The 27,769-nt window shown below is 38.3% G+C and overlaps 1 protein-coding gene across 1 annotated transcript; it reads left to right on the top strand.

Annotated features, from left to right (window-relative positions):
• The first annotated feature begins 16 nt into the window (after positions 1–16).
• LOC149243410 (uncharacterized) lies at positions 17–27,769 on the top strand. The gene is made up of 2 exons (XM_089371207.1): positions 17–1,744; positions 27,491–27,769. The coding sequence occupies exons 1-2, from the start codon at positions 17–19 to the stop codon at positions 27,767–27,769; spliced, it is 2,007 nt and encodes a 668-aa protein (XP_089227333.1).

The raw sequence follows: 27,769 nt of genomic DNA, 5'->3' as shown, positions 1-27,769 counted from the left end.
AAGTATATATGTGATAATGCAGTTGCTATTGGTAAAGTTAGCTGTTTCATTGGTGTGGTTATCTGCTATTGCTTTAGCACAACTCGAATTAAGTGACACTGCGACAGGACCAGTTAATTTAACAGATGTAGGAATTGCCTTGGGAATTGCCTGCTTAGGCAATCTAGCACTCTTTATTACAAGCTTGTTAAGAGGAAGACTCTATTTGGAGATGGGTACCAGGGATCTCATGGCCACACTAACAGGTCCCAAACTCCGGGACATAAATGGGTATGGTGTGATGACACGTGAATTTGGACGAACCTCTGTTGTAATATTGTCAATGGATCCATCCAATTCTTCAATCAAGCAATTTATGAAATATATTAACAATACCCATGATGTGGGCTCCATAATGCTCCAATGCGTCCCTTTAAAAGATGCATTAACATCTCCGGCAGTCTTTACATCTATCATGGCAGAGATTTGTCCATGCAGCATCCCTGCATCTACCATTTCAGAGATTTGTCAATGCAATGTACCTGGATGCAACTGTAATTGCGTTTTATTCAGGACAGTGAAAGATATCACAGACTTACTTAATAGGAGGATGCCTGGCACCCTAAAACAACTGTCTGATTCCCTGTGCATACTGCCATCTCTGCAATGCATGAGAAATGGCTGCCATGGGTTCAACCCGGGGATTTCTGAAGTCCCTGCAGTCTGTGAAGTGCTTGATTTTGAACTGAAGCCATCCATCCAAGAAGTCCCTGTATGCATCTGCATTCCACTGCATCCTGCACCCACTGATGATTGGACAAGCCTGCTGATGAGATCTTTCAAGTCTAATGACCAGGAAGACAGAGGAGCCATAGTCATGGCTTCGGATGCCCTGCAGGACTACTTGGATCAGAGCAGAGGAGGTAGAATGGAGGAAGTAATCTACAGAACTACCTCATTAATAGTGCCGAGGCTTGCAGAAGTATTAATCAATATTGTCCTCACCATTTGGTTCAAAGTAGATGGCTTCTCTAGTGCTCTATTAGCGAGAAGGGCAATAAGCCATTACATCGTGGACAGTAAAGGAAATGGGTTTTGTGCCAATTCGTTTCTAACCAGTGCTGTGGTCAAGAGTGATGCCGATAATACCAATGTTTGCCAAGTGCTGAGGTTTAGAGGTGTTACTCTTCTGAGCCTCAGAAGCTTATCGTTTATATCGGGTTGTATCAACTTGATTTGCTCTGTTACTTGGATTGTGCTTGCTGCATCAGAAAGCGGCATTGGAAAATGGTATAAAATAAACTCCATTCGACCCTCTAAACCTAGAGTTGTTGTGATAATAACAGTCATCTGTATTGGCTTGGTCATGGACTTTTTGGAAATGTTTTCCAAGAAAATTAGAGGGAGAAAAAGGTTTTTGCTTAGGGCAGTGATAGTTTTAGAGATCTGTTGCATTGCAACAGCCAGCACAATTTTAGGAGCTTTGGGTAGAAAGGGCTTTGGGAGTTGGCACTATAGCGCTCTGCAAACCCTAGTTTGGGCGAAATGGGGAATTGGGTGTTATTTGCTGGGAGAGTATTCGCCCGAATATGTTCACAGACCTTCTAGGACAACCAGGAGAGGCAGCGGACGTGAAGCTCTATCATACTCCTCAGCCAGGTGGATTGACAATGGAATTATGGTGTATTCTTCTGCATTCTTGTTCAATGGTGTCTTGGCTGCAATTCGGGGATGCAGGGATAATATCCATGGAAGGATTAAGCCGGTGAGATCATTCTGCTGTACTTTTCTTCATTCTTGTTCGATGTTGTCTTTAGTTGCAATTCAGAGCATGAAATCTGCCAGATCATTTCTACCATGCAGCAAGTTTCTTTTTTCTTAATTTAATGTTGCAAGATCTTTTCGCTGTATCTTCTGCATTCTTATTCAATGTTGTCTTAGCTGTAGCTTTGGGCATAGGGGAGTAATGTCCATGGAAGAATAGGTGATAAAAATTGTCTGATTCTTCCTGCTCTGTAACATGTTTTTTATCCTTTTTAATGTTTGTAAATTTAAGGATAGATGATAAAGTTTGTCTGATTTTTCCTACTCTGTATAACAGGTTTATATATATATATATATATAATATTGTGAGATTTTTTTCCTGTACTCTTCTGCATTCTTGTACAATACTGGCTTAGCTGTAGCTTGGGTATGTGAGAGTAATGTCCATAGAAGGATTGATGAAGAAGTTTTGTATAAGTTTAATGTTGTTAGATTTTTTTTTTTCTGTTGCACTCTGCATTCTTGTGCAAAGTTGTCTTAATTTCCATGGGAAGATAGATGATGAAATTTGTTTGACTTTTACTACTGTGTAACAGGTGCCTTTTTTGTATTTTTTAAATGCATGCAATGTTTTAAATTAGTGTATATATTTAGTGTATAATAATATGACAAAAGTGCAGGGTACCCTGCCAGAACATTGACTTTATTTTCCCGTTAAGAATCCAAGGTTTCCAAGTTCGAAAATCAGGCTACATACATGTTATGAATCTTTACTGGAGAAGTATAACCAATGAACTGTTTAATCCAACCTAGAATGCATTATTTTGTTGAATAATCTTGTCATGTTTAATTAAATTGTATTAATTTAATTATAGTAAGGCATTGTTTTAACTAGAGTAATTTTCGTTTTTAAAATTAAATTTAAGTTCTTTTTCAATTATATATATATTTTTTTTTCTCAGGTTACATATAAAATTATTATAAGCTAGCGATAATGTAAATGGAGATTTTGATGTGAATGGAGATGTTTAAGTCACCTTCAGGTTACATATAAAATCATTATAAGCTAGCCATTTATGTGAATGGAGATTTTTAAGTCACCTTATTTAAGATTTGTTGATTTGAATGAAACGTTTCAAATGCTTAAATGCAAATGGATTATATTAATTAAAATATAAAAATAAAATAAGTATTTAAAGTTGTTTAAATGGAAAAATATTTTTGATTAAGATGTGCACAATTTTTTTTTTTATAAAATGTAAAGAGGAAAAATAACTTTGATTAAAATATGTATTGTGTCAAGATAATTTTCTTATAAAATGTGAATGGTGATATCTACCATATACATATAATTTAATTTGAGATTACTCAAAATAGATTTTATTAAATTATTTTAGAAAAATTACTCAATAGAAATGAAAAATAAAAGATAAAAAATAATCAATTTCAAAATATATAATTCAAATCTTTAACACTTTAAATTTGGCATATTTGGTGGTACAATAACAATAATCTATTTGAAAATGGTGTTTAAGGACTTTCCAATCACATTTGATTTCATAATTTTCAACCTATAAATCTCAATATTTAATTGCCATATTTTTAAACATGTCATTGGTGTTCAAACATGTAAAGCGCTCATCATACATAAATGGTATGCCAACAAATGCATTCCATTTTGTTGTTTCTCAGTACTGTGCAAAGATTTGTGCAAAGATTTGATTTAAGAAGTTTGTTGCACATTGCTTTTATCTCTTTTATACTAGGTGAAGTTTATAACCTTGGCTTAGAAAAACACACTATTGTCTAGGATCATTTGATGATGTAGGTGGCTCCAGAGACACTCAAGACAAAGAGGGTTTATGGAAGCTCAAAAATCAAAATGATCAGAATGCTTTCGAACTAGGATCAGAGCGTGGATCTTGTTGTCCTGAGTGCAACGGTGTGAACGGTTCGTCAATCCGAGCTCGTATGAGGGAGAATGAGCCAGGTTTAAGTGTCCTACAATTTGACCGACCCTGGGGCATGAAACCTAGGTCCCGAAAACGGACGAATTTTTTGGATTGTTAATTTGTCTAATATCCCTTATATTAGGCAACATCCAAAAAAATGTTGTTTTTAATAAAAAATATATATATAAATGAGGTGATGGGCCACCACCCCCGCCACCTCCAAACTATATTACACAAAAAACATATTTTAATTATTAACAGGTCGACGGGCCATAACCCCCACCGACCCCACTGCATCACATAACGACATTTATGTTTAAAATGGGCCGGCGGCCATGACCCTGCCGGACCCCCAACCAACCACCATTATAAACATATTTGGCGTGGGCGGGCCAACCAACCCACACACAACGTTTAATATGCAACCAAACAATCACTCCACAAACCGCACCATTCCCAAAAATGAAACAGGGCCCATCCAAATGCGCAACGGAGGTTAAGGGGCGGGCCGCCCAATGTGAACCCGACCCCCAAAAATGTTAAATGTGGTTTTTTCAGAAAAACTAATTGAGTGTTAATATGGAGGGGTCAGGGTTTGACCACCTGACCTCTTCCTCACAATGTGACTCTTATTACCAATCTATCTACAACATAATTCGTTGTTAAATCCGCCCCAAAGTTTGTATATAAACCTAATTTCGCAGTGCGCCTAGGGGAAGGATGGCAGAACGTGCCACAGAAACCGAGACATGTAATTTTTTATTAATTTTTACAGGTGGAACCATGATCCTGGAGAAACACATGCGGAACCATGATCGAGCCAAATTCTCAAGAGGATGAAATTTTGCAAGTGTCCAAATCGGACAAATTTTATGTTGATCTTACACTTCTCAGTGACACGAACCTGATGGCATAGCCATTTTCCTTATCTGAGCAACAAATCTTCAGATGACCTAGAAGAGGGAATCTTTGAGGAATCTAGGGGGAATCTAAAAGATTCCTTAAGCCCCACATTTTCACTTTCTCAAAATTCAGAAATTTGACGGTTGATTTTACACTATTTGATGCCACAAATCTAATGGTGCATTCAGATTTCCCATTTGATCATTCTATTTTTCAACCACTTTTCAAAGTGGAGAGCATGTGTCAACATTCAACGTGCGAGCAGTCATTCCATGAGATTCGACACCACGAGATTGATGGTACGACCTACTTCAATAGTTTGACATCCTTTTCTTCAAATGGCCCCAAGATGTGAGGTATATGCAGTGTGTTCATGTACTTCTTTTTGCTATGAGATGTATTGTGCTGCATAGATCCATGTTTGTTGTTTGATGTGGGATCTTGTTTTCTTACTTGTTTCATGATTCCTGCTTGATGTGATTCGGAATCATCTGTGGGATGTAATTATTGTCATGATTCGTCATGTTTTGTTTGATATACCTTTGTTGTTATGTTGATGGGATACTCATGTGTCGCCATGTATGTTTGGATTGAGATCCCTTTTATGCCATGTTGGCGGGATGCTCATTATCATCATGCATGGGTTTAGGTCATACTGATAGGAGTCCTCTTTGAATGAGAGTTCCTGCATCAGAACATATCTTGGAGCCACTCCTGCGTGAGGGAATTTTCTTGTATGATAGTGACGTCACCACCTATGTACATCATCACTATTGACAACACTTAATGCAACGGCCTACACCATCTTGACACTGGGGCTCGGAGATGTAGTCCCTCCTGGACGAACTCCGTAATCAACGTCTTGTGTATTATGTTGCTAATTATTGTCATGTTTCTTCTTCTTTACAACATGCATATATGTTCACTTATGCTATTTTAAATGCAATTCTAATCACATCACGAAAGCAAAAGATCTTGGCTAAATCTAGGAGTTGAGTCAACTCGGATCAAGTTTGGTATCAGAGCGGTCTTTATGTGGATCTGAATTGCGGTCTTTATGTGGATCTGAATTGCAAGTGTGAACAATGGAACGTGCAACGACAGAGGATGAAAAAGTGATAGACAAGACCATGCTCAAAATTTCCCAAAGGGTGGAAATAATGTATGAAGCTCTACAAAAAGAGACAGAGGAAAAGGAGCGATTACAGCTTTAGTTGCGAGCCACGGAAGAGACCCTGGAAGAACTGAAGCACAACAAACAGAATCTTCAAACAGAAAACGTTGAATTGAAGATGCTTCTACATGAAGAGAAAGAGGAAAAACAAAGTTTCCTACAACAGCTGCGAGCTAAGGACGAGGCCTTGGAAAAGCTGCAGCGTGACCTATGTGAGGTAAAAAGTAATTCTCTAAATTCATGTATGTGTCTTGATGATGATTTCGTTGTTTTTGAAAATCATACCACAGGAGTTGGCTCCAAACTGTTGAAGAGAATGGGGTATGAAGGAAAAGGCTTGGGCATTAATGGCCAAGGCATTGTCAATTCCATCAAAGTAGAGCAATTACCCCGTCAAACAGGACTTGGGTATGTCAGAAAGGAAGTTGGGGAATGCACCAAGACAGACAACAAACCACCAACAATAGACGATGAGCAACCCTCATCAGTTCTTTCCAAATTTATAGAGGAGGTAAAAGATGTTGATTTTATTTCAGTTTCATCTTCACATAGTATGATTTTTGTTGGGGATTTGGAGATCCCAATTACAAGGACAAACATGAGGCTCCTTACCAGGATGAGGTACAAGGAAGGAGAAGAACTTGGTGTTAATAACCAAGGCATAACTCAACAATTGGAGGTTGTGCAGAGACCTCAATTTGTAGGCTTGGGATACACCAAAGGAGAATGCTCGAAGGTGTCAAGTTCTTCCGAGACATCGTTGAAATTGTCAAGGAAAGAGAATGATGGGAACACATCCCCATCATCCCATGGCAGTGCCCATTGCAGGGAGAGAGCTGAGGCAAGCTCTTATCACCATAATGACACCAGAGGCATCAATGAAAGGTATAACCAGTCTTGATCTTTGAAAATCATGGAATCGAAGAACATGTACCTTTTATGGATTACATAACCATACATTTTCTAAGTGTTGGAAAAGAATAACATCACACAAAAGGAGGAGGCATGAAATACCCTCTCAACAGCAAGCAAAGAAACATGTTAAGCAAATCTAGAGGAAGAAGATGTATTGCAGTCATTGTAATAGAGGTGGCCATCAAAGAGCCACTTGTTGGAGGCTCCATCCAGAGCAGCACCTTAAAGACAAAGTGTCAGTGCATGAACTAGGTGAAGCAACTATTTGACAAGAAAAACCACCATAGGGGGATGACCCATTCACATCGATAAGTGAAAAATGGTTTCTAGATATGTTAGCTTGTCATGGTCATGCTTTTGTAAATCAATTGTTTCATTTTAAAATGTAAAATTGATGATGTGTTTTCCATCACTTGTTAAGCAACAATGATGTCTGGTCTTATTTTGTGTTGCACTTTAAACTGCGAAAGTGATGTTGTGTTTCTATCACTTGTCAAAGAAAAAATAGTGTTTGGCCTTATCTTTGTAAATCATGTGTTGCAATGATGATGTGTTTTCCATCACTTGTTGGAGCAACAATGATATGTTGGCCTTGTTTTCGTAGCTGGGGTATTGTTTCCATTTTGATGTAAACTTGACCACCGAGTATGTGTTATAAACTCGTGGCAAGTATGGGATGCTTGGGTCATTAGTTGGTCATGAAAGTCAAGCATGTAATGTGAAAAAATAATGTACTACAGTTTGCAGAGGTTACAGGTGTCAGCTCATCGCTTAAGGCTTTGAAGAACAAAGATGAAGGAGATGGAAGCAAGATCTTTTCTGGACACTTGTGATGCAAACAAGGTACAAATAAGTTGTAGATTATTTTTCATGCTTTTAGAGGACCAAAAGCTCCTTAGTGGGAAGGATTGATCTAGGTGGCTCCAGAGACACACACAGGACAAAGAGGGCTTATGGAAGCTCAAAAATCAAAGTGATCGGAATGCTTTTGAAGTAGGACCAGAGTGTAGATCTTGTCGTCCTAATCACAATGGTGTGAATGGTTCATCAATCCGAGCTCGTATGAGGGAGAACGAGAAGGATGATTATGAAGGTTTTTATAAGATAAAAGTGGTCAAAACTAAAGTAAAAAATTAATAAAATGATGTTAATTCCTGAGCCCATCAATATTTAGAAAATAGTGGAAAAAATCATTTTCCTATAATAATAGGATCTCACTATTTTAAAAATATAGATTTCATATCAAACATTTTATATATAACGAAATATTGAAAAAAAAAACAAATTTTATCTAAAATGAAATTTAATTTATTCAAAATATGTAATTGATCATATTAAATTACATTTATAAAGATGATAAATAAATACAATTTTCCTATTTTATAAAAGAATATTATTTTTTTAAATTATTTTTTATGTTATTATTTGATGGGGGTGGGTAATGAGGGTGAGCAAGTTGTTGGCGGGTAAGCCAACTATCTCACTATCTCATGCGACATTTAATAGGGATTGGCGTGGTCTTCCCCCAACTTACAAATGTATGTGAATTCCTCTCATTGCAATTATTACTATGGCAAGCTTCTCCTCTGAAACACATTATCATTTTAGACTGTTGTTGCATCGAGCTAAATGGTGTGAATCAATACCCTCCTCAACAAATATGGAATTCCTTTTGGAGTCTTATTGTGTTGAGGGGCTATTGAAGGGTAATTGGCTTGCTTTTCTAGAGTTTTTCTCTCATTTTTTTGGACCTAGATCAATTCACTCTAGGAAAAGTTGTGAGGGTCTTTCTTTGTGCATTATTTGAGTCTGGAATTATCTATTCCATGGTTGGACACTTATGGCAAGAGTGGATTTGAGATATCATGAGTATTGTTGGTGTCATTATTGGAACTCTATTTGTTGGTTATGTCATTGGACCATTGTGTTTTCTTCTTGTTGTAGAAATTGAGCCTTTAGTCATCTGCCTCTTCTTGACTCCTTGGCCTTTTCCCATTTCTTTATTGTTGGAACGCTCTATGACTTCTAACTTTGTTCCTATTTCATTTGGTAGCATAATTATTGCCTTCAGCTCAGATAGGTGGTCTGTAGCAATTGAATTTTGGCTCCAAGATTTGTGGCATGTTGAATAAAGTTTGAACTCTTCTACTATTAGTATTTTCTTGCATCCCTTATTAACTTGTTTCATTCACTTTGCTGTTAGACATCTCATCATCTCTATCCTTCATTGTTTTCAAGTTATGCTCTACCTCCATTTATTTTCCCCTGGTACTTTAGTTCTTGACCTCTACTCCTGACATCATTTTATTATGATCTCCATGCCTAGGGAGCAAATACACAAATATCGAGGAGGGGGTGGTGGTTGTGGACTTTGGGGTAGAACCTGTGCCCAAGAACATGCACAGAAGGCTGTAGAAATTTATCAATTTGTTCTTCCCTATGACATCCATCACTTGTGATTTCTTGCCTTGAGTCTCTTTTTGTTGATGATAAACGAGTTTCCTTTGATTTGGACTTCCTTGAAGACATTTCTTATTGAATTCTTAACCGTGGATATACCAGGGTAAGATATAAACAATTTCTTAATTCAATTACTCTTCACTTGCAATTAAAAACCCTCCTTGTTCGAGTTTTGAACGAGAAGCAAGAGGAGAAGTATGACATCTTTTCTATCCTTAATGATATCAATCATGCCCATTCGTTCCAGCTTTCATAGTTGGAGATCCTAGATGCCTGAATAGCTTATTTGGAGAGGCATCTCTAGTGTAAGATTAAACCTCCAACTCCTCCAAGATCTAGTGTGAAATATCCTGCTCTAGTGACTTCCTTAGACTCTTATTTTTCTATTATGCACTCCAATGATATTTTTCTCTATAGTTTTATATTTGGTAGACTAGTTTACTTTCAACAAAAAAAAAATGTATTGGTGAGTTTATCTCCTCAAAATGTATTTTTATTGGCACATTGAGATACTTTCGGTGAACTCAGAAAAAACATGGACAACTGGCAAATGTATTTTGATTTTTTGATATTCTAAGGCAATACAAAATTAAATACACACACACACATATATATGGATGTCATAGTATATGTAAATGAGTAATTATATTACATGTAATTAAATGGAATACAAAATATTTGTAATTATATTATTATTAGATTTTTAATAAAATTAGGATGTGTAATTTATATAAATATAAATAACACTATTAAGAACCATTATAGATTTATTTTGATTTTGGATCTATCAAATGTTCATAGGAATCAAATCTTGCGAAGTGGAAACCTTTCCTCAAGTTTTGCATTAAAAAAAGGCCCAGTAAATCCAAAATTAAAATGGATTTGTACTAGTATATATCATTTAAAAAATAAAACCTAAACATATACAACTTTTAGCTTAAAAATGAAATTAAATTGAAAATACAACAAACATATATATGCCATTTTTTTGCTTTTGTAGTTATTAATATTATTACCAACCTAAATCCATCTTATCCATATATATAATGCACTATGGATGCTAGTATATGTAAATCAGTGTAAATATCTAAGCGTCCAAAAATAATAATAATAACACAACATAACATTGACTAAATTAAAAAAATAATACATTGATTCAATTCAATTTGTTATATTATAATTTTTTTTATTAATAAACTTATAAACAAGTGTATTCCTAACAAAAATCATAATATTCATATCACAATAAAAATAATAATAATAATGATAATAATAATAGTAATAATAATGTATATTCATAACAGTAGGTAGATTCTCGACGTCCTGAATACTCTGTCGCACAAGCCTTGGCAGGGAAAAAAAAACTAAGAATAAGCTCTACTGGGGTTTTGGTTTGTTGCTTCTAAATACTTTTTGTGGTGTGAGTCCCTCAAACCCTAGACATTTTCCACTACACAACGAATCCTGACAAATGAGTGATCTCACTGGGAGGGGAGAGATCCCCTCCTGCCGTAATGTTGCAGTCAGTGAATTGAGCAGTAAGGGAGGGGTCGCGGCAGCAACTAACAGTGAAGGAGGGGGCACAGTGGCAAGCCTAAATCATGGGCCAATGTATGTTGTGAGCAGTGAAAAAACTAGATTTGTGATTCCAAGAACTAAACTAGAAAGTTACCCCAAGTTCATGAAGGATCATACCTTGATTTTTAAATTCATCAGTATTTGGCCCTCTGAGTGTGATCTTTTTAAATGGATCTAGCTAAAATGGCATTTGAAAGGGCATATTGACTTGAAACTAGGGGCTCAAGGTTTTTTTACAGTAACCTTCACCAGAATGGAGGATAAGAAGAGGGTTTTGAAAATGGGACATACTTCTTTTATAATGTTGGTCTCTTCATGCATTATTGGGAAGAATGCTACAACCTGGATCAGGAAAAATTCATGGCATCCCCAATGTGGGTAACATTATTTTTCTTTCCAATTGGTTTTTGGGATCCAAAAATATTGGAAAGAATTGGAAATTTTATTGGCAAATTCGTTAAGGTAGTTGATTCCACCCTTCGAGGGTGATACACTTCATATGCTTGAATTTGCGTATACATAAATATAATTGAACCTCTTCCTGAATTCATCGAGCTTGAATATCAAGGCGAGGTGTAGCAATAGCTGCTGGAATATGAGCACATTTCGTTCCACTATAGAAAGTGCCATGAACATGACCATTTGTTTCAAGAAATCCTCTTGAACCAAGTAGCAAAAATGGAACCGAAAAACCCTAAAGAATCCTCAAAGCCATAATAATATCATGAGGTTTTTCAAGAGGTTTCAAACAAAAAGAGGAATGAAAAACCAACCTAGTCCAATACACAAACACGGTAGCAGAAAACTTCGTTCAAAAACAATCGTTATGAAGTATTGATGGAAGAAGGAGAAAATACAACGGAGTCAGGTCAACAAATCAATAATGAAAATGTTAGGGTTTCGCCCAAGGGGACCAATAAACCCAAAAGGAAATCCCAAGATGAACCATCGGATAGGGAGGACAATAAAAAAAACCAAGGACCAAGAAAATATAGAGATTAACGGTTCAAGGGGGGAGTTGAGTATAGAAGAGCAAGTCCTTAAGTGACTTCTAAATCAATGGCAACATCTAGACGAAAGATTTATTCTAGAAGATCAAAAAAATATTTATCGAGATACTTTTCAGCAATATCAAGCTATGTGAAGGAAAATTTCTCTAGATCAGCCAGAGCATCTTAGATCTTAGCAAGGTAATGGGCAAGATCAAGGTGCATAAGGAAAATGGGGGAAGAAATGAGGTCGAAAGAACTTGCAGGAAATAATCGATATGGTTGGGGATCTGCTGGTAAATTTGGGAAGGGTGGTACCACTTTCGGCAGTATTCCACCAAATAAACAAATCTTCTCAATGATTATTATCTCTTGGAATATGAGAGGCCTCAACAAAAGAGGAAAGTAGAGATATCTAAAGGAAAAAGTTAAAAAGGAAAGACTGATCATTATGTTTCTTTAGGAAACTAAAGTATCGAAGGGTCGACTAAAAGAAATATTCCGAGTGTTGTGGGGAAAAATGCCTATGCAGGACGATCCTATCCACCTAAGGTGTGACAGTGCCTTAGCAACAAACAGAGACAGCTATTCTAGTATTCTTCCTTTATGAATTAAGAATGAAGAGAGATGAATGGACTAACCGGTGTCTTCCGTTTGTCCCTCGATCCAGTTTCCCTTCTCTTTGAGAGTTCCCAGCTACTTGCCTTTTCGCTTGCCCAGCTTCAAGAGGTTTCTGCAAGATGACAAGAAGAGAACACTACACAATACATAGATTCATATTCATAACTAGTTCAGGATTAGAAATAAACTAAACATACTAATGCAATCATACATCACAGATACATCATTATATAGGAGAAACCAAGATAGCTTTATTGATGAATAACAAGGTTCAGGAAGAGATACAACCCAGAGGGCTCCAATCCAGCATCTCCTTCCCAGCAAATGGAATTCCTATCTTCACCCCCTTCAAAGCATTAAGCACCCAATGATTCCAATCTCAAACCAACAACAATTCTTTGCAATAACAAAATTCCAGCCTCTAGATCTCATGGAGGAGAGATCCATATATAGATGTTTGGAGAGAGGATGAGTCAGCTTGAGATCTGACTAGTGTCCTCTCCCTCTGTCAGTTCTTGATTCCACTTGGAGGTTCTTGCTTCCACTTGGTGATTGAGACCTCTTACTCATCACTAGTCGAATTCACTGAGGCAAGTGTCATTAAGGAAGATTCTGGAAGCTTCCTGGGTCTTGACACCTCTTGGAATGCACTTGCCATTTGTCAACTCTCGCTCAGCGCACCCTGGTAGTGCTTCTACCTGTGTTGCAGTGCAGGTAGCCAGTGTTGACTTTGACATTCAACGCAAACAGCTAGTGGAGCCACTGAATTGATCCTGAATTGACTTGTTTTTGAGCAGTTTCTAGTGGAGAACTTCTGTGAATTGTTGTGGTTTGTTAGCCTTGTTCCTCTAGGGGTAGGAACAACATGTTTAGGGACTTTGGATCCCTTAGATTATGGACATTTCATGCTTATAGCTGTAAGGCACAAAAATGTCTATAACAGTTTCCCCCTAAAGTATGAGGCCGTTTATCGGGTGAAATGCTTTATCAGGAGGATCCGAAGTTCATCCAATGCTGGGAGGAGACCTGTAATAAGATACAATACAATACATTATTTTTCATACTGCTTTCATGATCTGGATGAGGTGGGCATTCCCATTCTCAGCTTTATAAATTCATTTTTCTGTACATAGAACACAAAATCGTCTGATGGTAGACTGATAATTTTGAATTATCATCCTTTGGGTAGGATGATTATCTGCCGCAATGATGTACATGTCAATGTCTTTATTTTTCCTGAATATATATCGCAGCCCAGATGGATGAAACTAGATCCGGGGTCTTCAAACTCATTCGATCTTCACTCTAAGTACAAGTCGATCCATGTGAGAAATGTTCTGGAGTCGAACATGGAAAGACATCGCTTGATTACCGGTCAATGAGGTAAACCGTTAACAAGCGCGAGAGGAATCACCGATAATGATAATGACCCTCAAGGTACTGCAGTACAATTCACGTGGTGTGAATAAAGGACTTGGCGTCGAACACCACGCAAAATCTTTCGGTCGAAGGTCATTGATGTATACCTGTCGCCGGAAGTGAGAAACTTGCCATTGAGGCATGCAAGCTTCAAAGTACTGAAGGGGTTGTTCCTAGATCAACTTCTTGGATAATGAGCTGATGTCGACAAGAAGCGATCTGTCAAAGGAGGGCCTTAATGAATCCCACATCAATGACACAGAACGGAGCTAATGATTTTGATGGAGGTGAAAACGATCTGTGACATATGATTCAGGGTGGCGGTCATGAAAGGATGAAGGATAATGTACGGCAGTGGATGGGACACGGTTGACTTTCTGAACGACTTCTCTTGAACATATGGCGACACTGATGTGATGGATCGGTAGCATTACCCCAATATGGATGGTATGGCGAGACCATGGTGATGTGACTGGTGAATGAAACAACCCAACCTGATTGTGATACGGAGGAAAAGTGTCATGTTCAAGAGAGACTTGCTACCATCAAAGTTTTCTTGAGTTTCTCCCAATTTTCCCCAGTCATTGCTGACCAGTACCTCTTTATTTTTGTCAAGCTTGAGGAGGATAACATATGCTTGTTCTATAACCTGCCCTTCGGGCAAGCCCATCGCTATGTTTTAACGAGCCTAGCGATAGTGAAACTCATTCTCGTCTAAAGACAAGTTTGTCGCTATTTAATGATTTAACGAGTCTAACGACAAAGATAACTCGGTCCTTTTCATTTTTAGAGAGTCTGAAAAGGTACATAAAGTTAACTCCAAAAGTCCTTTTTCGTCATCTAATCCCTTAGGTCCGAAAAAGTATAAAACAATACAGAAGGGATGAGTTTTCGATAGTTTTAACAAGTCGAATAAAACAAGCGCTCGATCTTTTTGTGCAATAATCCCTCAGGTCCAAAAAGATTAAAATCTAGAGGAGGGATAGCACTTTCTGTCCCTTTAACAAGCTGGAAGGCCAAGGACTCGACAATCTTTTCATATTTTACGAGTCAGATGAAAAGAGCTTAAAGAAGACTCGTCTTTTGAGGAATGAGTGACGAAATAGGTAAGCAGTTGATTCCAGGTACAGGTTGGAATTTTCCAATCACGGCAGTGTCACAAGGATGGCTAGTGAAATCACTCTTCGCAGCTGTTCCTCAAAATGGGTAAACAAACATATGGAGGTGAACGATCGGCCAATGGAAAAGTGGAGGTGACGGGCAAACACGACCAAGGCTTTAATGGCTGATGATAATACATTCACTGTGGTGATTTACCGGGATAGTTCATTTTTTAACGAGCTTAAACGCGGGTGGAAACATTTGCTCGATCTTATGTTTATTTTTTAACGAGCATGAATGATGCGCTAAAACTGCTCGGATCTTGCGTTTATTTTTTAATGAGCATGAACTGTGTGCTAAAACTGCTCGATCAATCCAGTCATATGATAAGAGTGTCTCATCAAGATCCTATTTTTTATGGAGCTTCATCTCACTAAGCTTTTCTCTGGATCCTTTCGTTATGCAAGTTCGGAAACGACTAATCCTACGAGTTTAAAGGGTTAGACCTACAGGTTTAAAGGGAGGACCTAAAAATTTTAAAAAATAAATAGCCGCCCCTTGCTTGCACTCAAAAAGGTTTGCATGCCCCCAGGCATAAAGTACGATTTCAAAGTTACCTCTACTTCATTTCCGTCAAAACATTTGTTTCACCGAGAGAGGCCTACCTCTTTCAGGTTACCCAAAGATTGTCTCGTTAATCTTTCAAACAAAACACTTCCTCGGCAATGTCTACCGAAATAGACAAAGGTGAGCGACGATGCCCGCCAACTCACGTAACTTTGACAAAAGAATCTTATTCTAGAACAACCCCTCTTCCACTCACGGACAGGGTACGGACTAGTCATATTCTCCCGCGGAAACCTACCCTATACCCAAAGTTTTCCTTCCGAAGCAGACCAGGACGCATGCCCCCTAGGTTCCAGTCATATCCTCCTGGATTACTCGTGCTCATCAGGAGGACGGACCGTGGGTTGAGACACTTCCTGCGTGAAGAGACCATTTAGGGATGGTACATGACTATTTGCGATGCGTGATCCGGGAAATGAAAGTTGGTCCATGAGCTTGACCACTATTCCTTCATGCAGAAAACACATTACTCTAAAGAGTGAGGAGACGATGGCTCCCATGCAATATACGTAGTCTCGTCCAAGGAGTAGGTTATAATCCAAGGGTCCTTGAATGACCATCACGTTCATTTGAACGGTCTTCCCTTTCAATGTTATGGGCACATTGGGGAGGATCCCTAAAGGTCGACTGGTTCCTTTATCAAAGCCTGATAGATTTCTCATTTCAGGCAGAAGCACTGGCGAACCAAGCGCTTTCCAAGCAATAGAGGAAAGGATACTCACAGATGCCCCCTCATCAATGATAGTGCCAACCATTACCATTCTGTATATTTGAACGATAATTCTGAATGGTATGCTTGCTGGCAAATGGGGTCTGCCTAGTTGGTTCCAGTTGAACGAGACAACTAGGTTGCTTGGTGGTGGGACCGAATAGACGGCCGGGTATGACTCTGACGAAGTTCCTTCCTGCGATAAAGGAATGGGCAAATTGTCCCCTTGTTCGTCGGAGTCTGTGTTGATGAAGAGAATTTGGACGGTGTCGTCTTTATTCTCCTCTGTGATGGTATCATTCGAAGATAGAGCCTCTGAAGGAAAAACCGGGTCAACTGCCGCCTCAACCTTTTGACTTTCGTCAGGTATGGATCCAGACAGTTCATCTTCAATGATAGGTGCTTCGGCCGACCACCTGAGCGGGCCAGCCAGGTTCTCAACTAGTGAAGGACTTGGCAGGAGTTTTTGATATCCAGGAGGAAGTTGCGCTCGTAAAATCGGGCGATCTTCCAAAACTCTTTTAGCCTCATCTAAGAAGGGACAACGGTGGATGGCGTGATCACCTTCACACAGTTTGCAGGGAAATCTAGCTTTCCCTCTCTGTCCTGTGGCTTCACTTTCACTAGTTGACGGTGCGCTGTCAACATGGCTATCAGAGGTTGACGCCACCGAATTGTGCAAACGGGGAGACCAGTCCCTTAGTATCCGAGGATGCAGGGACAGTCTCTGTGGAAGTGGTCTCCCTTGCATATGACACATGGCGATTTAGGCCTAGTCAGTGTTGTGTGTGGATTTTTGTCAGACGACACTTGTTTGCCCCTAGTCGCTTTTGGCTCCTTCTTCTTCTTCTCTTTCTTCTTCTTTCCCTTCTTCTCCTTAGGAACTTGGTTTTCTGTTCTACCAGTTCCGTCAAGCGAAGAGGAAGGAGGAGAGGAAGAATTAGATGAAGTAGAAGGCTGGTGAGCAACTCTGGTCTGGTCTAACTGTTGACTCGACTGTTCAGGAATAATGGTGTTCTGAACGACATTGGTTGAAAAGAGCCAGACCGGCAAGCCAATTGTCAATCCTGGAAGCGACAATGTGGCCATATGGGGCGCACCAACATCTCCCTAAGAGGATAAGGGACTAGGATTTCCACCAAGGGGAATTCCTTGGTTGGTGTGCTCCATTTTCTCAACCTAAAGATCAATGCAGGAATAGGGGTGATTGTTCCGTTTAAAATAAATTTTTAACGACGCTTAGACACAACTTGCTTTTTCAATTTTAAAGAGTCGAGAAAAAGCTAAAGATGACTCTAGTATCCTTCGATGTTTTAACGAGCCCGAAGTGACAAATGCTCGGATGGACTTTTTCCATTAGAGTCTGAAAAAGGCCAAAAGGAACTGCTCTGGAGTTCTAGGCAGAGGGTGTGCCAAACTTCTCACAAAACCGCATAATACTTTTTAGGGTACGGGCGGTCGATCTTCCTGAATGCTGTGTTCGGTGCATTGCGATCAGTAGGGCGGCCGACACGGCTTCCTATGGATAAAGGTTATATTCCTATAGGGGTCTCCCAATATATACGCAACGGTACGTGGGAGCACAATCTGTACTGGTGCTATCGTCTCTCAGGAGGAATCACCCACCATCAACGAGATCGATAGTCACCAGGCTTTACGATGCCGGAACACGTCTCTAGCCTAGACCTCTATGTTGTGCATTATGTTGCAAAGCGTTGTTAAGTTCATTCAATTTATTTTAGGTTGATCTTTTTAGAAGTTTGCCTTTTGAGGTTCACCACAAGATGTATGATACAATTCCTAAATGCAGTCTAAAGATGATAAGCAAGATTTATATCCTTTCAACTTATGAAAATCCTAGCTACAAAGGGAAAAGAAAGACACCATCTTTTCTCAAAGAGCAATCGGCACACTCTAATGCACTTTTCCTAAATCAAACATGCAAACTAGCAAGATGCAAATGCACAATGCAGGTGTTTGTTTTCCGCTTTCTTAGTATTGATGCCTACAAAGAAAGCTTTTTGTACAACTTTGAATTTGCTTTTAAATGACAAATGCAAACAAGTTTACTTTTTCGAAATCAGAGAGGGTAGAAGAGATTACAACACTTAACGATTTCCGAAATGAATACTTGTTTTGACACTTAAAAGAGACAAACTCAAACCAAAAGCAAAAGTAAATGTATAATCAACGGCAAACAGCCAATGAACTCTCTCCTAAGATCACAATCAGCAGATTTGAATCAAGGGCTACAAGATGACTATTTCACTCTTGCAAAGGAAGACTGTAAATGACGCCACAAACACATAAAAACACTCATAGCCTTTTTGTACAAAAGGAGGCGGAATTTAAGCAGAGAAAAGGAGTTATCAGACTGGTACCTATGCTGGTTATAGGCTGCAAAAATCAGAGATCAAAACAAGGCAAAACAGAGCAGAGAACCCCAGCTGCACAAGGCCTAACTGGATCAGCGCAACCTCAACACAGGGGTTTTGACATTCAGCGCAGGTAGCCTTCACGGGACTTGCGTTGAAATGCAGAACCTCTTCACAGGGTCTGCGCTGAAGGAGAAACGAGAGTTTCTCACCGGGTTCTGGGTCACAAATTGCTGATTAATCTACAGTTTCAGGCCAAATCAAAACAACAAGCAAGGTATAATCAAAGGGATGCTTTGAGGGAGTACTAAGATCTATCACAAAGGATCATCAAATCATTTGTGAGTCCATTGTTCAGATCATAGACAAATCCAGTGATTGGATCAAAGCAACAACTGTCTACTTTGCATCTGAGAATAGCAGATGCAGTTCGATTGTTGCTGTTGAGTCTATGAAACAAACAATGATGGAAACACAAATAAAATGACTAAACAAATTTTCCCCAGTGGAGTCGCCAATTTGTTGTGGGGAAAAATGCCTATGCAGGACGATCCTATCCACCTAAGGTGTGACAGTGCCTTAGCAACAAACAGAGACAGCTATTCTAGTATTCTTCCTTTATGAATTAAGAATGAAGAGAGATGGATGGACTAACCGGTGTCTTCCGTTTGTCCCTCGATCCAGTTTCCCTTCTCTTTGAGAGTTCCCAGCTACTTGCCTTCTCGCTCGCCCAGCTTCAAGAGGTTTCTGCAAGATCACAAGAAGAGAACACTGCACAAGACATAGATTCATATTCATAACTAGTTCAGGATTAGAAATAAACTAAACATACTAATGCAATCATACATCAAAGATACATCATTATATAGGAGAAACCAAGATAGCTTTATTGATGAATAACAAGGTTCAGGAAGAGATACAACCCAGAGGGCTCCAATCCAGCATCTCATTCCCAACAAATGGAATTCCTATCTTCATCCCCTTCAAAGCATTAAGCACCCAATGATTCCAATCTCAAACCAACAGCAATTCTTTGCAATAACAAAATTCCAGCCTCTAGATCTCATGGAGGAGAGATCCATATATAGATGTTTGGAGAGAGGATGAGTCAGCTTGAGATCTGACTAGTGTCCTCTCCCTCTGTCAGTTCTTGATTCCACTTGGAGGTTCTTGCTTCCACTTGGTGATTGAGAACCTCTTACTCATCACTAGTCGAATTCACTGAGGCAAGTGTCATTGAGGAAGATGCTGGAAGCTTCCTGGGTCTTGACACCTCTTGGAATGCACTTGCCATTTGTCAACTCTCGCTCAGCGCACCCTGGTAGTGCTTCTACTTGCGTTGCAGTGCAGGTAGCCAGTGTTGACTTTGACATTCAGCGCAGACAGCTAGTGGAGCCACTGAATTGATCCTGAATTGACTTGTTTTTGAGCAGTTTCTGGTGGAGAACTTTTGTGAATTGCTGTGGTTTGTTAGCCTTGTTCCTCTAGGGGTAGGAACAACATGTTTAGGGACTTTGGATCCCTTAGATTATGGACATTTCATGCTTATAGTTGTAAGGCACAAAAATGTCTATAACACCGAGGACTAAAACCTAGTATGAGGTGATGGCCCTAGACACTAGAGGAAGTGCGGGGGGGCTAGCTATCCTCTGGAATCCAGCAGGGATTATTTTTGACAATTGGATTAGCTTACCTTGGATCCTCTTGGGGAAATTTAGACATATAAGAAGTCGAGACTAGGCGTTATTTTCAGTAGTTTATGGTCCCCACATTCCAAGAGAAAAAGAGGCTTTTATCCAGACTATAGGAAAGCTTAGAAGTATATTCCCAGGGGAGCTTTGGGTAATTGGTGGATATTTTAACCTAATCTCCTCGGTTGAGGAGAAAAAGGGAGCGGTAAGATGAATGGATGCAAAGATGGTGGCATTCAAAGATCTGATTATGGAGTTAAAACCGGTATACGTTCAAACCATTAATGGAGTTTATACCTGGAATAATCGACAAGGGGGCTCTCATCAGGTTGCTTCGCACCTAGATATATTTCTAGTACCAGAACACCTGGTAAGTAGGGGAATTTTTTTAGAAGCTTCAATTCTTCCTTGTTTTGGGCCAAATCACCGGTATATCAGGTTGGAAATGGACCTAAAATTGGTGCCTATAAATAGGCATTTGAGATTCGAATCTTTCTGTCTTAGGAATCCCTTTTTCCTAAGTAAATGGAGAGTTGGTGGAAATCAAGCACGATGAAAGGGATGAATTATATGCATACTTTCCATGTCAAATTAAAAGATCTCAAACAACAGATAAACTGTTGGAACCAATTGGAATTTGGAAATATTATGAGGAATAGAGGCATCTTCAAGAACATATGCAAGGTATACAACAAAGAATAATCAATGAAGGTTGCTTAGAGGATCGGGTGGTGGAGGAAGGGCAGGTTATGAATCAACTTGAGGAAAGGAGGAAACAGGAGGAGATCCTATGGAAGCAGAAATCACGAATCCAATGGCTTAGGGAAGGTGAGAGGAATACTCGATTCTTTCAAAAGGCCATGATTCAACACTAGCAGCATAATAGGATATTTTCATCGAAGGATGCCTCTGGAAATCTCCTTACTTAACACGAGGAGATGGAAAACCTTTTGGTGGATCACTTTGGCTCCCTCCTTTCAGAACCTTCCCCTTATCAATCAAAGGTTATCCAAAGAATAACCCGCCATAAACACATCTAGTCAGCAGGGATTAGAACCTTGCATTGGTGAGGGTAGTAACTCTAGAGGAAATAGAGGATGTTGTCAAGGGGATGGTAAAAAATCAAGCAATGAGACTGGACATATTCACAACATAATTCTTCAAAGCGGCTTGAAGCTTCATATGGAAAGATATCTTGGATGTGGTCGAAGAATATCGAAGAACTCAAAAGTTATATCTTGGTCATAACTCTACGTTTATTTTGTTTATTCCTAAGTCTTCCCATTCTAAGGATCCATGGGGTTTCAGGCCCATTTCCATTTGCAATGTTATTTATAAAGTTATCTCTACTATTGTGGTAAAAAGGTTAAAACCACTCCTTCCCATTCTCATTTCCTCCAAACAAACTAGATTTGTTAAAGGCCGCCAAATTCTGGATGGAATAATCACCTCCCAGGAAGTTGTCCACTCAAAATTCTTGGTATTTTGATCAAGTTTGACTTATCGAAAGCCTATGATTGTCTTAGCTGGTCTTATCTCCTCAGTGTTCTGAAGGCTTTTGGATTTTACCACAGATGGATCAATTGGGTCTCGTATCTCATCTCTTCGTCGGTCTTCTCGATCTTGCTCAATAGTTCCCCTTCCAGAACCTTCAATCCATCCATATGTATTCGGCAAGGAGATCCCTTCTCTCCCTTTATCTTCATTCTCGCTGTTGAAGGATTGGATAGATATTTCAGATCGGAAGCTCAATCTTCCCTGATATCAAAGGCCTTCACCTTTGGGGTAATGACCTCCCCATCACTCACCAACAATTGATGGATGATATTATGCTCTTTTGTCAAGTATCCCTCCGAGAAATTAGAAAGGTAAAAGATATTCTTAATGATTGTATTCACGCCCCCAGAACTTTGATAAACAATGATAAATAAAACATTTTCTTCTTTAACAACCTTGTTTCCATCCAAACTTTCCTAACTCAGCCCCTAGGTTTTGGTATAGGTTCCTTGCCATTCAAATATCTAGGCATGCCCCTGGTGGGAAATTCATTAAAAACCTCTTACTGGAAATATCTTCTCCAAAAACTACAATCAAAGCTCAATGGATGGCCCTTCAAAGCTCTAAATCTAGTAGGTAGGGTGGCCCTTCTGAAGGATGTTTTACAATCCATACCGATATACCAACTCTCGGGCATGGCTATGCCCAAATATTCGTGTATTTCCATGAAGGAGATTTTCAAAAATTTCCTTTGGAGAGGAGCCCAGAAGGCTAAGAAATGGGCCTTGGTATCCTGGACTAATTTTATCAAACCCAAGATGGAAGGAGGTTTAGGTCTCAGAGACCTGTACATCCTAAATCAAGTCATGGGGGCCAAGTTGTGGTGGAGATGATTAAAGGGTGGCCTCAACCTATGGAAAACTATATGGACCAGAAAATACAGAATGTTGGACTCTCTAGAAGAAAAATTAAGATATCTAGATAATCCAAAGGGATCTTCAATCTGGAATTTTGTGTCTATCAACAAAGACCTCATCAACCAACACATATTTTCGGAAATCAGAGATGGGAGAAGCACCCTCTTTTACCAAGATTCATGGTATAAGAGAGCGAAGCTATTCAACAGACAAGATTTAGGTGATATATTCCTTCTCACAAATAGCCAAAATTGCTCCTCATTGGATCAATTATGGTGTCCTTCTCAAATGGATTGGGTGTGGAGACAGTGGAAAGGTCAACAAGATTGGGTAAACCCTCTAGCATCTAACCAATGGAAAATTCTGGAAAAAGAGCTTCAATCCAAAAAAATTGCAAAACGAGAAGGCCATGACATCCTTAGATGGGGCTACTCCAACAAAGGAATGTTCAACATCAAGGAAGCATACAAATTAGTAGCAGAAGAAAATTAGGAACATTTCGGCCCTTTATGGAGAAATATACGGACATGACATTTCTGGCCTAAGGTCGCATATTTCTTGTGGCTAGTCCACCGAAGATGAATCCTCACCTGGGATCAACTCTAGAAAAGAGGAATCCAAGGCCCCCCATTCTGTATCCTTTGTGGCCTCCAAAGTATATATCTGGGACATCTTTTGAATACAATCTCCTTTGCAAATGAACTATGGAGAAAACTAGGCCACCTTTTCCGTTACCTAGATTGAGATAAAAAAAACATCAAGGAATCCATATAAATTTGGAGAAAAAGCATTTTTTCAAGCCCAATCCTGAATCGTGCTTGGGAAGTAGCACTCGGTTTTCTTCTGAGGGTCATATGGAAAGAAAAGAATAGACATATTTTTAAGGACTAACGACACACTTAGGAAGGAGTTTGGAATGGGATCATCTAGAATATAAGAGAGATAATCCTAGTATATCACTGACTTCCAAATGACTGGAAGGTTGCCCCTCATGAGGCTCGGATCCTTAGTCTCTTGAAGCTATTACCACATATTATTACCCCTTATTCTTGGAAACTCATGGTATGCCCCAGACCCTCCCCTTCCCATTTCTTTGCCCCATTGGCTGGTTTCTTAAAGCTAAACTTTGATGGGGCTTCCAAAGGAAACCTAGGGGACGCTAGGTTTAGTGGTCTATTTACAGACTCACAACATCAGACTAGATTTATATACGCAGTAGACTGTGGCTATGGTAGCAACAATGAGGCAAAATTTAACGCAGTAAATCAAGGACTTCTCATCGCTAAATGAGGAGGTTATAAAAAAATGGTGGTAGAAGGGGACTCCAACTTGGTAATTGAGACTATTAAAAAAATGAACCATGGTTCAAACTAGGAGAAGCTCAGCCACAGGTGGAGAAGAACCCATTTAGTGCAGGATATAAGCGATCTCCTACCTTGTTTTGATTGTATTATCCCTTCCCTGTTAGGAGAGAAGGAAATAAAGCGACTGACTTTTTAGCAAAATGGAGTTGTTCAAACATGGGCAGGACTTTGGACTCTTCTTGGCCCTTACAAAACCTTAGCGATGAGATAAATAATCTAAGGCATATCATGGAAAAGGATGTTGGAGATACCAATAATCCTCACCAATCTATGAACCAGCGACCCCAGATCAAGGTGTGAGTCGTTAGAATTGCCTCATTGGGATTGATGCCATGATTAATGTTACTAAAGGAAAGGATGGATGTTGGCCTCATTACAACCATCGCACACTCAATCTGTATTGCAAGGTGGAATTGTGCATGCAACTCACTAATGGCTCATGGGAAGGTCGAAGGGTTGCCTCTGTGTCGGGGTTTTATGAAGGCAGTTCTCAAGTATCAAATAATAGTTTTCCAGTTCTGGTAGATGGTATGGTTACAGGGTTCTAGCAAGCCGACGACTAAATGTGAAGGAGTTCCATGTGGTCCACCAACCTAGTGTAGATGACTCCCTTCCTCCTATGGTTCACATCAATGGGTATGTTATTTTTCTAAGTCTCCCTTATATCCCTTCCCCTGTGAGCTCAGTCATTTTTTATTTATCTATGGGGAAGTGTTTATAATTCGATGTTTGGAGTCAGGGAGAAGCTCATCCATGAATTTTGGAAGGAAAAAGTCATTTTCATAATGGATAGACTGAATACAAAACTATTATTTCTATTTATTTTGAAAATTTTCTATCTCGCATGGGGATGTACTTGAGTTTTCTAGTCTAGAATTCAATATATATCTCATGCATCGATGATTGTGTTTATTGCCTTGTTTTTTCGTTGTTTTTGTTGGTTGATAAGAATTAGGATTTCTTAGGTATGGTCCCTCCTAATTTGATTCTCTATCATGCCCTAAGATGGGTCAGGGAGCCTTAGATTTTCTTTATAGCCTCCTGCGATAGACCCAAATCATTCCTAGAGGAAATTGATGGGTATCTAGCCCCAGTACTCACTATTATATGCATTTATGATGTGGTATCCTTACAAGTTTACTTTTACATTGTGTGTACTGGGACCTTAAGCTTGTGTGTCTTGTATCAAGGTTTCTTATCACTGCAGTATTTGTTTAAGTAGCAATATGTTTCGCCCCTCCTCTGTCAAAGGCTCCCTTGTTGTTGGAGGTCGTGAGCACGGTAGAAAGGCAGGGAAGAGACGCAGAGGTAGCCAGCCCTAGCCTCGCCAAGGGAGGTAGGGGTCGCAAAACCACTTTGATACTCATTCTAAATGCAGCTCAGTCATTCCAGAAAAGTACCTTGATGCAGGTTCATTAGTTAATTTCAGGTTGGGAAGCAGAGTTAAATCATCAGGTAGTAGATGCAGAGATAGATTTGGAAGAATGGCATGACTTGGTGCCAGACCCGGGTCACTCCAGAGCTAGGTCCTCCCAATATAAGAAAACAATCTATCTTTACTGGCTAATGAAGAATAGAGTAGACAAAGATTTGGAAAACCCTCCAAATGATTCTTCCAAGACTGATCATGGATTCCAGGAAATTCATAGGAATTTCAATTGATTTAGTTCCAAATCTAGTAATAGAATGCCCATCTCAGTCGCATTAAATAAAATATTCCATGTCTCCTTTAGACATAATTACCTGGTTCAAGTGTGAAGGACCCAACTCCAGTGGATTCATTTGATGACTAGTAGTTTATTTGGATTAGCTTTGGCCTTAAATTTTGTCATGTGAAGAATTTGCAAATTTTGCTACCTCATTTATCTCATCTCATTTTATTATATATTTTTTAATTTTTATCACATAATAAAATCAAAATGGAGTTAGATAAGACAAAAACTTTATAGTGGATTAATTAAAGAATTTAAAAATTTTATTTTAAGATAGAATTAAATATTAAAGAAAAAATTATAATGAAAATTTATTAATTATAATGAAAATTAAAATTATTCTTATAAAATACAAGATATTTAACAATGAAGCTTATTTTAAAAATATTTCTAGTATAAAGATTAAATTAAAGATATTTTTAAGATATTTCTTATATTATTAAAATTATATTCATATCAATAAAATATAAAAAATCAAAATCGATAAATTAAATCTTAAAAGTTTATTATTTGTTTTTGTAAGCTTGGTACGATTGCATCTTCATCATGTCCAACTTTTCATCTTGATTGGGGCATAGCACAAGATTTGAATCTACGAATTCTGATTCAGTAAGCCTTAAGATTTGAATCCAAGAATTGTAAGGTTTCATTTCCACGATCATTAACAATTGAGCTACCCCAAATAAACAATATTAGAAATTATTATTATATCAATAAAATATAAAAAAATAAATTTAAAAAACATATCAATAAAATTGTTATTAAAATTATATTCATCTCAATAAAATATAAGATTCTTTGTTACTATTAAAATGTTGTTCCAAAGCGGAATTAGATGGGAATGTGTAACCTTTATTTTCAAAATGGAATTATGTGTCAAGAAAAAAGTTTATAATGGGTGTGAAGGAAGAAAAACATCTTATATTCCATTTTGTTACAATTAAAATGTTATTCCAAAGATGGAATTAGATGGGAATGTGTAACCTTTATTTTCATAATGGAATTATGTGTCAAGAAAAAAACTTTATAATGGGCTAACCATATGAATTGTCGAGGAAGAAAAACATCTTATATTCCACTTTGTTACAATTAAATGGAAATGTGTAACTTTTATTAGGTTAATTATATACTTTATTGGGTAAGGAAACTAAGGAAACTATCTTATTTGTCTCGCTTTGTTATATGAATTTAAAATTCTTATTTTATTTAATAAAATTAGATATTAGTAAAAAAACAATTATAATTAACTAATTTAAAAATGAAATTAATTATTATAATAAAATTATAATTATCAATAATAACAAGCAAAACAATAGACTAATTAGAAATTTTAGAACTTTACCTCAAAATCAAAACTAAATTCTATGCCAAAAACTAAAACTAAAACTAAAAGCAAATCATATCATCTGTCCCAGGTTGCTATAAAAATTGAAGCTCAATTTAATTAAGCAGAGAACATATATTTGTTTTGGTTACCATCCATATGTGGATCAACTTTAAATCATATCATCTGTTCCACCTTGCTATAAAAACTGAGGATCAATAAATAATTCAGCAGAGAAGATAATTTCTTTGTTATCATCAGTTGATCAGCTTTTCTCTCTTGAACTTTGTGAGCACAATCTCAATCACAATCAAGTGAAGTTATAGGAGCTTCTGTAAAGGTAAGTAAAGAAAATTTACACTTTGATTCAAATGGATGTATTCAAATACTGGCTGGGAAGTATATATGTGATAATGCAGTTGCTATTGGTAAAGTTAGCTGTTTCATTGGTGTGGTTATCTTCTATTGCTTTAGCACAACTCGAATTAAGTGACACTGCGACAGGACCAGTTAATTTAACAGATGTAGGAATTGCCTTGGGAATTGCCTGCTTAGGCAATCTAGCACTCTTTATTACAAGCTTGTTAAGAGGAAGACTCTATTTGGAGATGGGTACCAGGGATCTCATGGCCACACTAACAGGTCCCAAACTCCGGGACATAAATGGGTATGGTGTGAAGTGCTTAATTTTGAACTGA

This window comes from Pinus tabuliformis, chromosome 8 (assembly GCF_031772625.1).
Source record: "Pinus tabuliformis cultivar Carrire ecotype Pingquan chromosome 8, CPIR1, whole genome shotgun sequence".
NCBI classification, from domain to species: Eukaryota; Viridiplantae; Streptophyta; class Pinopsida; order Pinales; family Pinaceae; genus Pinus; species Pinus tabuliformis.
The sequence above is the reverse complement of the archived record's forward strand: the minus strand, read 5'-3'. Positions and strand labels throughout refer to the sequence as shown.